Source organism: Monopterus albus, unplaced genomic scaffold (genome assembly GCF_001952655.1).
Source record: "Monopterus albus unplaced genomic scaffold, M_albus_1.0 scaffold32.1, whole genome shotgun sequence".
NCBI lineage: Eukaryota > Metazoa > Chordata > Actinopteri > Synbranchiformes > Synbranchidae > Monopterus > Monopterus albus.
In genome coordinates this window covers 789,526-804,740 of record NW_018127912.1, presented here as the reverse complement: position 1 = coordinate 804,740, position 15,215 = coordinate 789,526, and the positions used below count along the sequence as shown (strand labels likewise).

The following is a 15,215-nucleotide window of genomic DNA, read 5'->3' as shown; positions in this document are numbered from 1 at the left end:
TAACAAAGGCAGTCTGGAGAACCAAATATAAAGGCTTCCCTTTCTTAATTTATGTTAGGTTGATGGTTTTCTGCGCATTTTTATGTGTGTCTGTGTGGATTGTTTCTGTCTGGACTAAGGGGTACAGGGTAAAATGATGCAAGAGATGCTGTCCATACAGTACGTGAGAGATCTGTGAAACTCCAGTTGCTGTTTTGCTTTGAAATCATGATACTTAATGTATTACTGCAAACCAAAGAAAAATGTTATGTCATGCAAGGAAAAGTTAAAACCATCGAAGGGGACAAAACCAAAACTGACAAAAAATCGCAAGAAAACCTCTACAAGCAAAATGAAAGCTAATAATATGAAGCCAAAGTTGCATGTGCATTACTGTAATCTGAATCCCATGTTTATGAATGATGAAGTGATATTGTGAGTGGCTCTGAAAGGTGGCGGTCTCTATCTACTGTATGCAAGCCTGTGTGTGTGTGTGTGTGTGTGTGTGTTTTGCGGAGCCAAGAATTAGCGCAGCTACAGCCCTGCAGTGGCAGCCAGTCTCGACTCACTTCTGTAATTATTCATCTGACCATCAGTGTGCAATCCTGTTCATCCCTTGTTAAAAATTAATAGTGCATAGGTGAGGGGACGAAAGAGCACATGTAGAGTTAGTGTTTTGACTGTATTGTCGTGTATTCACTCGCTTGCACTTGCCTCATGGCTATCACTTCTGCCACAACAGGACACCCTCACACTTTGACAGGTAAACAAAGACCAGCCACGTAGTGCATTTATGTCACACCATTGGATGGTGTCACTATGATTGGCCAATCAAAAATGAAAGAGACTCAGGGCTGAGCAAATAAAGCGGCATAGTCTAGTGACACGCGGGCATGTGGCTGTGGTCTCGGTGCGGACCCTGTGCAGCACTGAGCTCCAGGTGAGGTGGGAGGGGATGTGGGTCCGGTGGGGACCGTGCACCCAGAGGAGAAGCGTGAGGAGAAATACACAAAATGTGGAGGCATGCAATTTTCAACTTTCACATCCAACTTCACCAGTTACCACTATTTTTTGGATCTCCCAGCCAATGCATGGAGTTTCATTGTGGAGACAACAAAATAAAAAAATAACATAGAAAAAGAAACAAGTGTCTAATTGGTCATTTGTCAGATTACCATATTGTGTTTGCTTTCTGAAATTTCTCAGTGTGTGAGAGACAGTTCCTCATCTTCTTCCTCCTTGCATTCTGAGTTTGTCCACTCAATCTCACTGAAGCCTCCTACATAAAGGGGGATGAACATTCCTGTTCGAATTGTGTTGGATTGGGAATCCTCTTGGTGCGGGGTCGAGTTTTGTGGGCTCTGTAGTTGTACTTTGAATAGTGTTGGGGAGAGGAAAAGACCTTTTTAGTGTCAGCAGTCTGATCTTAATCAGCGGTGATCTGTTGGTTTTTTTTTCAAATTTCCAATTTTCATGACACAATTTTAGCTGTTGATTCAGAGAAGTCTTGTCAGAGGAACCAGGACTGTGGAGAAGAAAAGAAAACGCATTGACATTAGCAAATTTACACTTGGATTCAGACTGCTCCTTGCAAAAAAAGTACAGAAAATTACCTATGGTATGGACACACACACACACACACACACTCTTGGCATGCATGGAGACAGAAGTGGTGGGACATAGAGTAACACAGTATCATAAGGTATAAAGCATGAACACAGAACATCTTAAACTGACAGATAGCAAGGTCAGAATCTCTCACAAAGGAACATAAGATAAATCTGAGAGGTTGCATGGAGATTAAACAGACCAGAACTAAATCAAAATATTATGCCACATATTTGTTGCCTTTTGGTCTGGTAAATTTCTGGATAATGTCACTTCCTCAAGTTTATAAAAATAACATTAAAAAATAGTTCAACTGTTCACTTCCAGGAGGCATATGGAAGTGGTAACAAAAGGTTGTAAGTAGATACTAATTTGGATTAGGGGATCACAGACAAAACAGTTGGGAACCACTAACATAAAAAAAAAGAACTTGTATCCACTAGGTGGCCACCCACACCAGCTTATCTCCTTCACTTACAGCACTCGCTGAGCTCAGCTGTCCCATACAGTGTTGAAAAGTTTCTACCTGAACTTTAGCCCTTGCCTTTTTAACAATGCTGACTCTGGCTTTTTATTCATTAAAACACACATGTTATTTCAAAACTACAAATAGCATTATGGCAGCAGTTTTTGTGTCTGTCTGAATGGTTCCCAGTGAGCAAACACAGAACTTCTGTTGTGTCATGTGCAGTTTACATGTAAGGCGATCCTCCAAAAATGTGTCTTCTGTGTGGCCTCAGACTACACTGTAAAGCTATTAAGGGCAGCTACTCCAGGGATCCAGTTTCTCAGTTTGATAAGAAGGCACAGGCCAGGCTGGTCTGGCTGCCTCTGACATTTCGCAGGCCTCGGCCCACCATTACCAGCAAACCCTCTCTTGTCCCCTTATTCTTGCAAACTCAGAGGTTTTAACCTGATCTCAACCTTCGTGTATCCTTCTCCACCTCTGCCTCCCTCCTTCCTACCCATGATTCTTCGGTGTTTGTAGATAACTCCTCCTCCTGGCTCCAACTTCCCTTCTCTTTTCCTCTCTCTCTTTTACTCTAGCTCTCCCAGTGTAATCCTTGGCAGTGGAAAGTGGACCCCCTCTCCAAAACCCCCCTTCAAGTCCAAGTTCAACTGCCTATGACATCATGTCTGGTTGCTGTGGGCAACCAGACAGCCGGGACGTGACTGTGGCGTGCAGTGAGCTTCAACAACTCCCTCTCTCTTTTTTCCCTCGCTGTCTCCCACTCGCTCTTACTTTTTCATCCATGCTCCCATATCTCCCTTGCTTTATTTGCTTAGCTGAAGTTTCACCACCAGAGAGCTCTTCAGACCAGCTTTTCTGTTCTTGCTATGACAACAGTAGGAAGACTCTCTCCCTCTGTCTTGGCTAGTTAGCTAGCACGCAGCAAGGCGGGCTGGCAGTGCTGTCGCCTGAACCTCTCCATATGCCAGTGAACAGCAGGATAGGCAGAGACCTTACTCACTCTGGCTGAGGCTGTTACTGACCTACTAGGCTCAGCTAACTGGGAGTAGTTCATACCAGTGCCCAGGTTCTCTCTGTGCATGCTGTAAACCTGGTGGAAATGTTCTACATGATATTTTTCAGTACTGTTTGATAAGCGAAAGTAGGAGACAATTAAGCGGTTCTGAACAGATGTAAGTTGGTGTAAAAAGCCCTGGTGTTTTTAAGTAGAGTAAATGAGCGGCAAGAGTTCTGGCACAGAGTGGAAGTGTATGTATGTACGCGCCTGTGTGTGCACACATTTGGATGTCCCCACAGTGCCAATACTACATCTGTGTGAGAGGGGTGCAGGTGGGGAGTTCAAAAATGTTAGAGGGAGCAGCAGGAGAAAAGAGGGTAGAGAAAGTGAGGGGGTGGGGTGGATTCTGCTGATGCATGGGGGGAGCAGAGCAGCCAAGAAGAGCTGTGCTGAGGAGGAATGTAGACTGTTTCCATGTGTGGGGAGGACAGGAGAGCCGAGTTGGCTGCAGGCAGGTGCGGTTAGCCCCTAATGAGAAAAGTTGTGTTGGTGATGGAGGAGGCCCAAGACACTGCAGCCCAGTGGCAGAGCACAGCCAAAGCTGAAACCACAATGTAGTGGCCTCACACACTGCACTAATACACACTGTGGGGCCTAGCAGAGATAAATCAACACTGCTGGAGCAAAAACTATCTGGCACTGCTTACATGAACTGAGGGGAAACTACAGAAACTGTAAACCTTTACTGAAACTAAAGGCCTTGATACACGGGCAACTCTTTGTGTTAGGTGGATAGGTTTTCAAACAGCTATCAGCTATTGTTTTAGACACTTTAAAACCTGTATCAGCTCATATATGCCTTTTGAAATAACAGTTTGGCTAGAAAAACATTCTTACAACTGATCATCACTGATTGCAGCAATTCGGGGTCATTGCCTGAGTATTGCCTCTGTATCACAGCCTTTGCTCTGAATGACATGCTTGTCCCGTTAAACCCAAAGAGGTCTGTGTTAATAGTGCGCTGGAAAGTCGCATCTACGTGCAACACTGTGCAGTCACGCTTGTAGTCAGGAATGAGGAAAAGGGAAGAGAAGACATAAAAACAGGAGGAGGAGGTGGATGGGTGGATGTTAATTAAATGAGGGAGGTTGGCGGGGTACCTGAGTCTGCTGGGGGATATTCAGAAAGTTGTCCCGTGTTCCGATGCCGACAAACCGGTTGGGAGCTGTGGAGCCTGGCGTGGAGTATGCTATAAACAGAGAGAAACAAGTGTGTACTGTACATGCTTTTACACACACACATACACACTAAGCTTATAGTAGAGTCCGATGCTCATTATCTACTGTATATATTTTACTAGAATAATAACTGACTACTGGGCTATGTATCACTGCCAAATTAATTACTGGGAAAATGCAAAAAAGGGTCAGGGATACTGATACCCTCTTAGTCAATTGTTGACTTTGTTTAATCTGTAGTTCTGTAAAGATTAGTTTTAACATGAAGCTATTTCCCCCATATATGCCTGTGCTGTTAGTCACACACGCTCCTCAGCAGCCCCTGGCCTCAGTAATAAGCCACTGTAATCACAGAAAACCACAGAAGGACTCACTGTTGGCTTAATAAAAGAGTGACCAATGGAGGAAGTGTATTAATCATCAGGGGATACCAATGCTCCATTTAAATTTAACAAGTTAAGAGGAGCATCTTATTACAAAGTGACACCATTCAGTGATGTCACAGGATCAAATTTAGGGCAGTTGTGCTCTCTGGACTCCAACATGGGGGCTGAGTAGTTTTGCTGTGCATGACTTGAGTGAAGTTGGGGGGATAGGGATGTGTGGGGGTGACAGTGACAGGGCTGGAAACAGATGCATGACTGAGGGTGAGAGTGCATCATAAGTAGGCTTTGTGTGCATTTTCCTTATGGCTGTAATTATGATATCTTGAGAATCAAACAAAATTAAAGGGGGAAGAAAAAATACAATGATAACAGTCACCGGAATGAGAAAAGAGACGGAAATATTTATTTATATAGGACGTTCATATAAATAAATAATGAAGTGACACGTTATTCTGAGAGAACTGGAAGGGGAAGAGGAGGAGAAGTTGATAGGACAGGAAGAGGAGAAAAGTCAAAGCAAAAGGAGGAGAAGGTGCCCCGGTTGCTCCGTCCAGTGCCCCCTCTCGGTGTGCCTCTCCCGTGGCCCGACTCTCGCACCGCACCTGTCAGGTTGGAACCAACCAAAACCTCACCGCTCCCTGATGACACTCCTCTCTCCTGCTCCTGCGGTCCAGCACTACTTAGACAGGTTTGATTAGATTCTATCATTCATGTTTAAAGATCCTGGGTTGTTCCTGTGATACTGCGATTTCCATGTTTTTGTTGCTCTCAATTTTTAATTGTTGTGAGATTTGTGTGAAGGTTTGGAGGGAATTGGGTGGGTAAAGTGGGGCATGATGTTTTTTTTTTTTTTTTGGAGTCCACGCCAACTGCCCTAATTTTGTTCCCTTAAAAAGATAAAAGTGAAATAATGGAAAAAAGAAACAAAGAAAGGAGGTTGCGAGTGTATCAAATAAAGAAAAGAAGAAAGCAAAAAAAAAAGAAATGGGAGAAGGGGGGGAATTGTATTGCCGCTGTCACAAACAGACATGCAAAGTCTGCATTGATCAAAGGCTTGCGGCTACAGAGGCAACGTGCACAGGGCCCTGCTCTGCTCTGCTCCCCCAAAACTACAAAACACATCAAAAAGAAAGGAGAGAGACTACACTGCCTCTTGTGGTGCTAGTAGGAAACCCAACACCAGAGTGAGAGAAAAGAGAAAATGCAAAGATTCTGAGGAAAGCGAAAGGGCAGAGGAAAGAGGCTGAGGAGAGTTGCAAAGTCATGAAGAGAGAAAAGGAGACAGAATTTCAGAGCAAGTGAGAGCAGGAGATAAGAGAAGAGGATCTCTGGTTGGGCAAAGGCGTGGCTTCTGCCTCAACAAAATTGGATCTTGCTGGTTCAGTGTTGTTGCATACAGTCCATAAGGTGATGGATGAAAAAGGAGTGATGCTCCTGGGGCTGCTGAGTGTCTGACTGATCAGGCTGCAACCTTATTGTAAGCAGTCAGTCAGTTAAACTATAAAAAGACTTCTGTCATTATAGAAGTCCCAGAACTATACTTTTTTTAAACACAGAAAAAAGACAGGGAAGCTGTACTTCAAATAAATACTCAAAATTCTACGATGTAACTAAATCTGCTCTAGAATAACAAACTGGACGTAGGATTGCTTGGATCCGAGGACAGATTAGCTGCCAGCTAAGAGCTAACAACCTACAGGGACCTAAAAATGATTAGGACTGGCCTCTGTGAGAAGTTTGTGGGGAGACTGGGGCAGTAATGGGGTTTGTGGAAGGGAGTGGGGGGTGACTTACACAGAGATGCGGGTGAGCTGAGTCCGCTGTCAGTGGGTGTGCTGATGGTTTTAGAGTCGGGCATGGGGAGGGGCACAGGGCGCGCCACCGGGGGTGGCGGGGGCAGCAGGAAGGAGCCCGGCATTTTGCTCTGGCCACCTCCATTAGGCTGCAGACGGACCATACAGACAGGGTGAGCAGGATACACCCCGAGAATACACGGCGCACAGGGAGCCAAACACACACGCAACATACAGCCACACACACAATGTCCCATGAAAGCGCAAAACACAAATATATAGATACCACCAGAAACCACACAAGTAGTCTTAAACACAGTCAAACAAACTAAAACACGCATCTGCACACAAGGACAAGAGAAATCACCAAAGTCACACAAATTTAAAACAAAACACACAAAAATATAACAAGATCCGACCAAATGTAAGAAGGCAAGTAAGAAGTGGAAAAGTGATGAACACTGTCACGCACGAGGGGAAAAGAAAACCGGGGCTGTCACAGGAGAAGCTGTTTTAGGAATTGTAAAAAGAAGGAAAATTTGGCAAAGTGAAAAGGATGTTTGTGTGTGCGCAAATGTGCATAGTGTAGGTGCAATCTGTCAAATTTGACTGTGTCTTTAGTGTGTGAAGTAATGAGAACAAAGGACATGAAAAAGGGTCTGATAAGTGGTTTTAAAGTTTCTCAGACGGCCAAGTTTACAGTAGAGGTTTACAGTACTCCCAGAAACCCTCATCTCACTCCAATAACGTCTGCTGACAATAAGCTGTATACTGTGCCTGGATTTTCATGTTTGGAAACTCTAGCTTTCAGGATGAGTGTGAGCATGTTACTGGGGTTAAACAAGGAGCACCACGGTTCACTGACATGTCACTGCACCTTAAAAAGGCTCAACTGTGTCCAACAAGCACCTTTTCTCTGTCTCATTAGCTTCCTCCTCATCCACAGCCACTCACTAGATTCAGCTGACACATGGTGTGCTTTAATAACTAGTTTGTCAAAATGTGTTACTGATAACTATTTTTGATGATACATATGTTCAATATTAGCCGAACGTTTATCATGCACTGGGCTTGTTTATGATGAGAGATCACAGTGCAGACTGGATAGATCATTGTTGAGAGTAAAGGAATGTCACGAAAGATGGCAGTGGGTCAATGAGGGCTTGTTCAACAACTAGTGGAATGTGCTAGGAGTCTTAAATGTCTGCTTTGGGTTCCTCTAATGGATACCTAACTTTCTAAACACCGATCATCTTGATGCGTCTACAAATCCCTTACTGGTCCTGCTCAGCTTTGCAGCCTTGCTTCTGTATAGTAAACCCAGTGTCAGGTGCCAGGCTCGCCCAGGCCATACCTGCCCTTTGACCCATCTGTCTAAAAGGGCCCTTTTATATTTTCTTCCAGAACACAACTGACAAGCAAGATCTTCTCCTACCTAACTGCGTGACTATGTTAACTGAGGTGTGTGCCCTAAGATCATTTCCTCATCCCTGGTGAAGTAGCTTCACTTCATTAAAAAAAGCTGCTCTTTTCCCAGACATAGGTTCACTTGACCTTGCATCTTTTCTTGAATTCTTGCTTTCTTTCATTCTGCATCTTCTCTAGTAAATTCCACAAAAATACACTGAATTCTTGTCAGTGTCAGATTTTATGTCAACAAAGCCACCCCACCATCACATCACCCTTCTTTGCTGAACCCACAGATCACTTACCTGTGCGCTGGGCTGTCCTGTGCTGTCAGTGCACACAAACTGCACAAACTCCTTAAGTGGGTCCTGGTGGTGATGGTAGCGTATGGTGGGGTGGGTGAAGTATGGGCTGGACTGCTGGATGATAGAGGAGGAGGGAAAGTGCAGGGCTGAGGCTGAGGCACGGGGACTCCCTGGAAAGAAAAGTAGAAAGGGGATAGGAAACAGGAATGGGTAAGGGAAAGGGGGAAGAAGAATGTGAGGAGAACATACAGGAGACCAAAAGTAGGAAACAGGGAAGAAGAATGTGAGGAGAACATACAAGAGACCAAAAGTAGGAAACATACTGTACAATGAGGCTCAAGTAATTCATTCTACAGTGGTTCTACTCAAACAGATGTTAAGCATGCATAACACCCTACAGACTATCATATTAAGTACATTAGCATGCACACCTATGACAGTATATGAGACATGCATATGTTTTAACTAAGCAGCAGCACAGCTGGCATCAAAGACCAGGTTACCACTTAGGCTCGTTATTGTCATAACACAGAAAATAGCTGTGATATTCTCTTGTTGCTGACTGACTGAAGCTGTTTCTGCTTACAAATGACTGGCATTACCCGCGGCTGTTGGGCAACATCTGGTCCCATTCATTTTCTATATTCCTCTGTACCTCTGGTAAGCCAGGCATCACTACACATGCACGCACACACACACACTCACACACACACTCACAGTCCCATAAACACTAGAATTACAGTATTTTTTACTTTCTGCTGCCTATCCATTTCTCTCCCACTTAAACACATATATACACAAATCACAACAGAACCACACACACACACACACACGGGGTTCTTCCACTTTTGTTTTATTGCTTGTCGGTGAGGTGTAATCAATCAGCAGCATATCCTTGCTGTGCTGTTCTGCCCAGTAGCTTGAAGCTTGAGAAAGAAGCTCCCCTCCGCTCCCAATCAACCACAAAACACCTCCTGGAGACATTAGTCAGCCAGTCAGCCAACCACACACACACACTTACTCATATCCACACTAGGATCCACTGTCTGTCTGTCTGCTGAGATTCTATGGCTTTGGTAATTTGGCACACCAAACCAAAGAGGCAAGCTGCTAGGTGAGGGGAGCCTGGTGAACAAGCATCTGTGATTATGTCTGTCACCTACTATCTCTTGTCTATATTGTACTCACAACATGTGTAAGTGCCTGTTGGTTCAAACTTTTGTTCGTTCTGTATTGGTGTCCCCATCTTTTTGTGTTTGGGTTTGTGCGTGATTTGTGCGCATGTGAATTTTGTGTTTATGTGTTGCTCTTTCTGTTGTAGTTTACATGTCTTTTGTACATGTATTGGTGTGTGTGTGTGTGTGTGTGTGTGTAATTGCTGCCACAATGGTGGACTCTCCAGATTAGAATAATCAGACAACAGTCAGCCTGGCAGCTTTCCATGTCAGTCCAGAGCCAAAAGGCAGGGCATAAACCATCCAGTCCTTACCCGTGAACATCAGTACTAGACCTATACAGCAAGCGCTAACAGCTCCAGTCCATCCAAGGCAAGCCATGATCACTAACTGTGTCTTCCCCCTCTGTGTCTACCCCCATTTCTCTTGTCATCCTTCTTTCCTTCCCTCCCTCCCATCATCCTCCAGTCTCTTTATAGAACCAAGGCCTCCAAGGGACATTGTATTTGGATGGCAGCCATTTTAGCACAGAGAGTCATCCACTAGAGTGTAAATTTACACATGCACGCGTGCGTGCATCCGTGCGTATGAGCACAAAGACACCCATACACAATCACTAAACACTCTCATTCCAGCCTCCTTATTACATGAAAACCTCTTAACCAACATTTCACACACACACAGACACACAATTTGAAGAGTGTGAGAAGTTAGCTGAGGAACAAAGAAACCTGAGCTAGTACCTCACACCTCTTCAACTAACAGAAAGGAGAGAAGCAAATTTGAGAAATCAGTTCAAATGCAAAACTGAATCTGGTGTTTTGGATTCTCAAGACTGCTCTGTGCTGATAAACAACGTGAAATTCACAGTGCAAGGTCTGGCTCGGACTTTATGGTCTAAATATACTGTGGGGAGCCCCACAAGTAAAATTCAATACGTTTCAACATGGAGGGCAATGAATCCAAATGACCTTTACATAGTAGGTCTGCTTTGGCTGTGGACCAAACCATCCCTCTGAGGGACAACTGGAATGAGAGGGCAAGATAGAGAGAGGAGGACATATTTATTGCTTTGAAAAGTGAGACCAGCCTACAGGGACTTGTTGGCAAACTTGAGATCCCGGAGACTTTGGGAATTCTTTTACTGGAGAGGGGGAAACCATGTCAGTTATCCTATAGAACTGAAAAGCTCTTATGAGGACAACCTGCTGTTAGTGCCTCTAATGAAACATAACCTTGGAAACATTGTAGGTTACATAAATTTTTAAATTTCATCCACTACAAGGTACATCTGTGCAACTGTACAGGTTCAAATGCTGTACCACTCCTTTTTACTTCTTCTTTCCTCTTTTCACATCTGTATTTGCTCTATATTATTAGGACAAAGAGATGATGTCTTAAAGCTACAGTATGTAACTTAAGGTAGCACTAGCACGAAACTCCGGAGAATGCAACAAAACTTACTGATCAATACTACTAGTGCTATTCAATAGGCCGTTGATACACATTGGTCCCTAGTTGTCTTCTTGCCTAGATAATAAAGTATTCTCATATTTTCACTTCAGGCAATGTGTTGGAGATTCCTTCTTTGGTACTGCAGCTGTTTTAACCACATAAAAGAAGACATTTCCAAGTTTTTAGTGCTTGTGAACTATAGATACAATTCTACAGTCCTATTACAACATAATTCTTAAGTGTTCGGTCAACACACCATGAACACAGTATAATTATAAAAGGTTTTGTCAGTTTAAATGCAAGAACTGACTTCTAAAAACATTACAACAAATGCATGAAGCAGTAAGATATGAGGCAAATCAGTCATAAAGGCATGGATGCAGCAATGGTATCATGCAATGACAATATTAAAAACACAAGCACAAAGGTGATGGTAAAATGGATGGATGGATAGAGGCTGAAAGAGAGAGAGAGAAATTTATGCCAAGCCATAATGACACCAGTAACACTGGACAGGTGAAACTCTGAAGCCATATAGCTTCTAGTGGTTGCAACTGTAGGACTGGAAAGTTTTCTTTTGCTTTTTAAGCAAGTACATTTAGCATTTTTATTTTCAAGAACACGACTGTAGAATTGATGTTTTTTGATTGTTTTCAGGGGAGTTTTGGGATGTAATTATGTTAATCTAGGATCACGTTTGACACTCTCTTTCCTTCTCTCTCTTTTGGAAGAGGGGGGAACTGGGTATGTCAGGTTCATGGCAGGGCTCTCACCTGGTCTCACTCCTGCCAGCACAGGCAGCGGGTGGTGTGTGAACGCCATTCGGGGGGACCTCGTCTGGGAAGTCAGGGCGTTGAAATCAAACTTCCCCGGCTTCTTAAGTGAACCAGGCGAGGATCTAACAAAGGTTGATTTGGCTTAAAAAAAAAAAAAAAAAAAAAAAGTGGAGGGAAAAGGGAGGAAAAGAGAGGTGGTTTTAATTAACAAAATGTTGCTTATTTAATTGGCTGTGCTAAAAAAAATCAGATTCTTATTGAAGGGGACTTAAACAATCACGATTTTCTGATTAATTGTTTAATTTCTTCACTGACTGATGGCAGTGCATTGCTCCCTATCCTTCTGGCTGTTGCCCATTCACTCCTGACAGTTTCAAGGAGTCAATCAGAGGATGATGCAATCAGACAGCATAAAGATGTTGAAAAGACCCAAGAAATCTTGACTGTTAAAAATGGGGTTTTACAACCCCTGTGCTGTAATAAGTAATTCAGAGTAATACTGTAGGATTCCCAGCTCCCAGTCATATAATATGGACTGAGAACTATTTCATAGCCAAAGTGCGTGTCTTCAAAGGAAAAAAGGGGAATAAGAGTTAGAGCCAATCTGGTCTCTGTTTCAGAGCCAAAGCACAACTGTAGCTACAATAACCTCTTCTGTGCCACTGTATGCTTTTCTGTCTCTTCTCTTTCTCTAGGCTTCTCTCTCTCTTTCAGGTGCCAACTCCAGGCTTTTTTCTGAGTATGAGCATGGCCACCATACAGCCACAGTCAGCTAGCTGTGGTCTGGCTTCAGTGAAGCTCACAGGTTGGCTGCACGAGAAGAAGGCTTCATTCAGAAATAGCACACACTGTACAGTATGGACACGGCAGCTGCTGAGTGCAAAAGACAAGCAGACGGACAGAGAGAGGAGACGGAGAGAGAGAGAGAGAGAGGAAGAAGGAGGTGAGAAGAATGTGGGAGACATGAAAATATGCGAAGGAGCAAGGGAGCAAAAGAACAAAGCAGAACCTGTGAAAAATGCAGCAGTGTCTTTTTTAATGCGCTTCTCTGGCGACATGTATGAAATTGGAATGTCATAAGATGTTAAATATGGTTATTATCTCTCGCTCGCACACGCTCTCACTCAGTGGCTGAGCAAAAAAAAGCACAAGTACATGTTCAATCACACAAAAACAAAGACCCTTACCACACTGCAACATGTAACAGATGAAACAACAGAAAATTCTCTTCTTCAGCAAATTTTCTTCTAATCTTTCTAACAAGTGAGTGATGTGATAATGTTCCCTTTCTAAACTTTTTAGACCTTTTATTTTTTTTTTGGTAGTCTATTTCTGTGGCCCGTCTGCATCAAACAAGGCATTAAATTCGATTCTTCCTCAGTTCTCCAGCTGGAGATGTGTGAACGTCTATGGGAGTGTGGGGGCGTGTAAAACCTTCCCTCCCTGTGTGAAAGAGTTAAGTCTCAAGCAGGTGGGAGTGAATATGTGTGAACCATTTATGTCTTTAGCAGACGTATATCCCCCCACCCCACCCCAACTGTAGCCGGAGTGTGGGGGCGTATTGTACTGTCAGACAAATTCCAAGCATGAAGACAACACCAAGCCCACTTCTGACACCAATAGTTAGCAGTGATTGCTATGACACTCACACTGGTGGGAGCAAAGTAGAAATAAGAGAAGGCAGCAGAATTAAACAAAGAAAAGGCACCTGGAGGGGAGAGCTGGAAAAGACTGAGGTTTGGAAGAAAGAACCAGAAGCTTATAGATTAAACAGTTATGGTATCAGAGATGTACTGTAGTTATGTGCTTTTATTTTGGAAGTATAACATGAAACGCAATCAAGAGCCAGGAAACCGAAAAGATCAGATCAAGACTGACATCTGTATAAATATGAAGTTATAGCACTGTCACAATCACTGAGGGAATGTGAAAGACAACATTTTCAGTGCTTCAGAGACTATGCAATTGTCTGATCTGGTTTGTGTGTGTATGTGCCACAACTGCACTATTTCCTCTCCTGGCAAGCCTTAGTATAGCACTGGCAACCAATCAAGCGCTCCCTGTGTTGACCCTTCTGCCTCTTTGCACTAACAGGCCTGCCACCAGATGCGCCTCTGAAGCACACACAAACACACACACTCACACACAGATGGAAAAGATAGAAGATAGTGGTTTAAACAAGTGAAGAAAAGTCAGGGAACTCTCCTCTCGCCAGCGATTTAAACCACAAATGTAGGTCCAGTCATATCCCTCTCACTGCACCAAGCACAGCCCCAACCACCACAAGTCTCTGGTGTCTTGGGAAAATTTCACAATCATTTGGAACTAATATGAAATCATGGTTGTTTCGTTTGCCTCCAGTGCCCTCCCCCACCTCTCTTCCAGTCCCTGTGGAGCAGATGTCTCCGCATCCTCATGGATCCCAAGGCTGCACACACATGGAAACACCATCTGGGACCATGCTTCAGCTGGGTGTGTGTGTGTGTGTGTGTTTGTTGGATGTGTGTGCTCTGTTGGTTATGGAAGAAGGTGGGGAGTAGATGGAGCTGTGGACAGACGGTAAGGCGTACCTGTTTGTGTGTGTTTTCTGCTTTTTAGAAACCCCTTGATTTGTTTGTGTGTGTGTGCATGTGCACTTGTTTACATACCCCCCCACCTGGACAGGAATTCCCAGACGAGCTTTGCCTGTGGCAGGTGGGATCCTTTGGAAAATCGGATACACACCGTACCAAAATCACACATTCTCTACGTACTCCATCCTTGCTCTCTCAAGCCTATCACTCTAATTTTTGCCTTTGTTTCTTGAGTGTGGAACATGCTTTGTGCTAGCTACTGCTCAAACCTACTTCCAAACCCACACAAAATAAAAAAATGACTGATAATTACAAAAGGTTTTGGCTTTCTAATTCTTCACTTTTTGTTTTTGCTTTGTAGATTAATTGGATAAATGGTCCAGATTTGCAGGCTATTCTTTACTTCTATTTGCTAAACTCATTAGGAGGTGTACAAGGTTGTGTGTTGCATTTTGGAGAGCAAGGGGGTGGTAAACGGAAAGCTAGAGCGAGTGAGGGAGAGACGGGAAAAAGATGGGAGGTGAGGCTCTGATGCGCTAAGATGTGCAGCAGCTTCTGTTGTGGCTCTGATGAGCAGCCTCTTAATTACATTTACAGCTAAGTGGAGCAGGAGCGGGAGAGCATCCCCTCAGGCTCGGGTGAGAGTAGACTGGGGCAAAACCTAACCAGGGCTCTTGGCTCCTTTAGTTCACACCCTGGCAACCCTGCTCTCTCATAAGCCATCACCATTTAAGTTCTTCTTTCCTCTCACCCCCCCCACTTTCCATGTTTCCCATCCACCTGCCTGCTTTGTGCTTCCCTCTCCTCCTCCTCTCCTCTCTCCCTCCCTCGGGCCCCTCCTGCTGTACAGGTTTTCAATTAGACAGAAGGGAGACAGGGATGGAGGGGTGAAGGGAGAGTTATAGAGCAGGAGGATGGGTTTTACACCTCTCATCCACAGGCAGTAAGCGTCTTAATGAGGTATCTGAAGCAAGGGAGGGATGAAGCGACAGAGGGATGGAGGCAAGGCAGGCACCTGAACACCTGCAGGGGTGGGTAGCACGATAAGCAT

At 44.1% G+C, this 15,215-nt stretch overlaps 1 protein-coding gene across 10 annotated transcripts in view; it reads right to left on the bottom strand.

The window, feature by feature from the left end:
• Window positions 1-494: 494 nt before the first annotated feature.
• The window catches only part of nfixa (nuclear factor I/Xa), a 139,791-nt gene continuing 125,070 nt past the window's right edge, over window positions 495-15,215 (bottom strand). For 6 of the 10 annotated variants that reach the window (XM_020596931.1, XM_020596933.1, XM_020596930.1 and 3 more), the window contains 4 exons: window positions 8,186-8,355; window positions 6,475-6,622; window positions 4,217-4,305; window positions 495-1,504 (listed from right to left, as the gene is read on the bottom strand). In XM_020596931.1, coding sequence (XP_020452587.1) covers window positions 1,490-1,504; window positions 4,217-4,305; window positions 6,475-6,622; window positions 8,186-8,355 — 422 coding nt within the window. In that variant the 3' untranslated portion in view covers window positions 495-1,489. The remainder of the gene's footprint in view (window positions 1,505-4,216; window positions 4,306-6,474; window positions 6,623-8,185; window positions 8,356-15,215) is intronic. The other 4 variants (XM_020596937.1, XM_020596938.1, XM_020596935.1 and 1 more) reach the window with 2 other exon arrangements.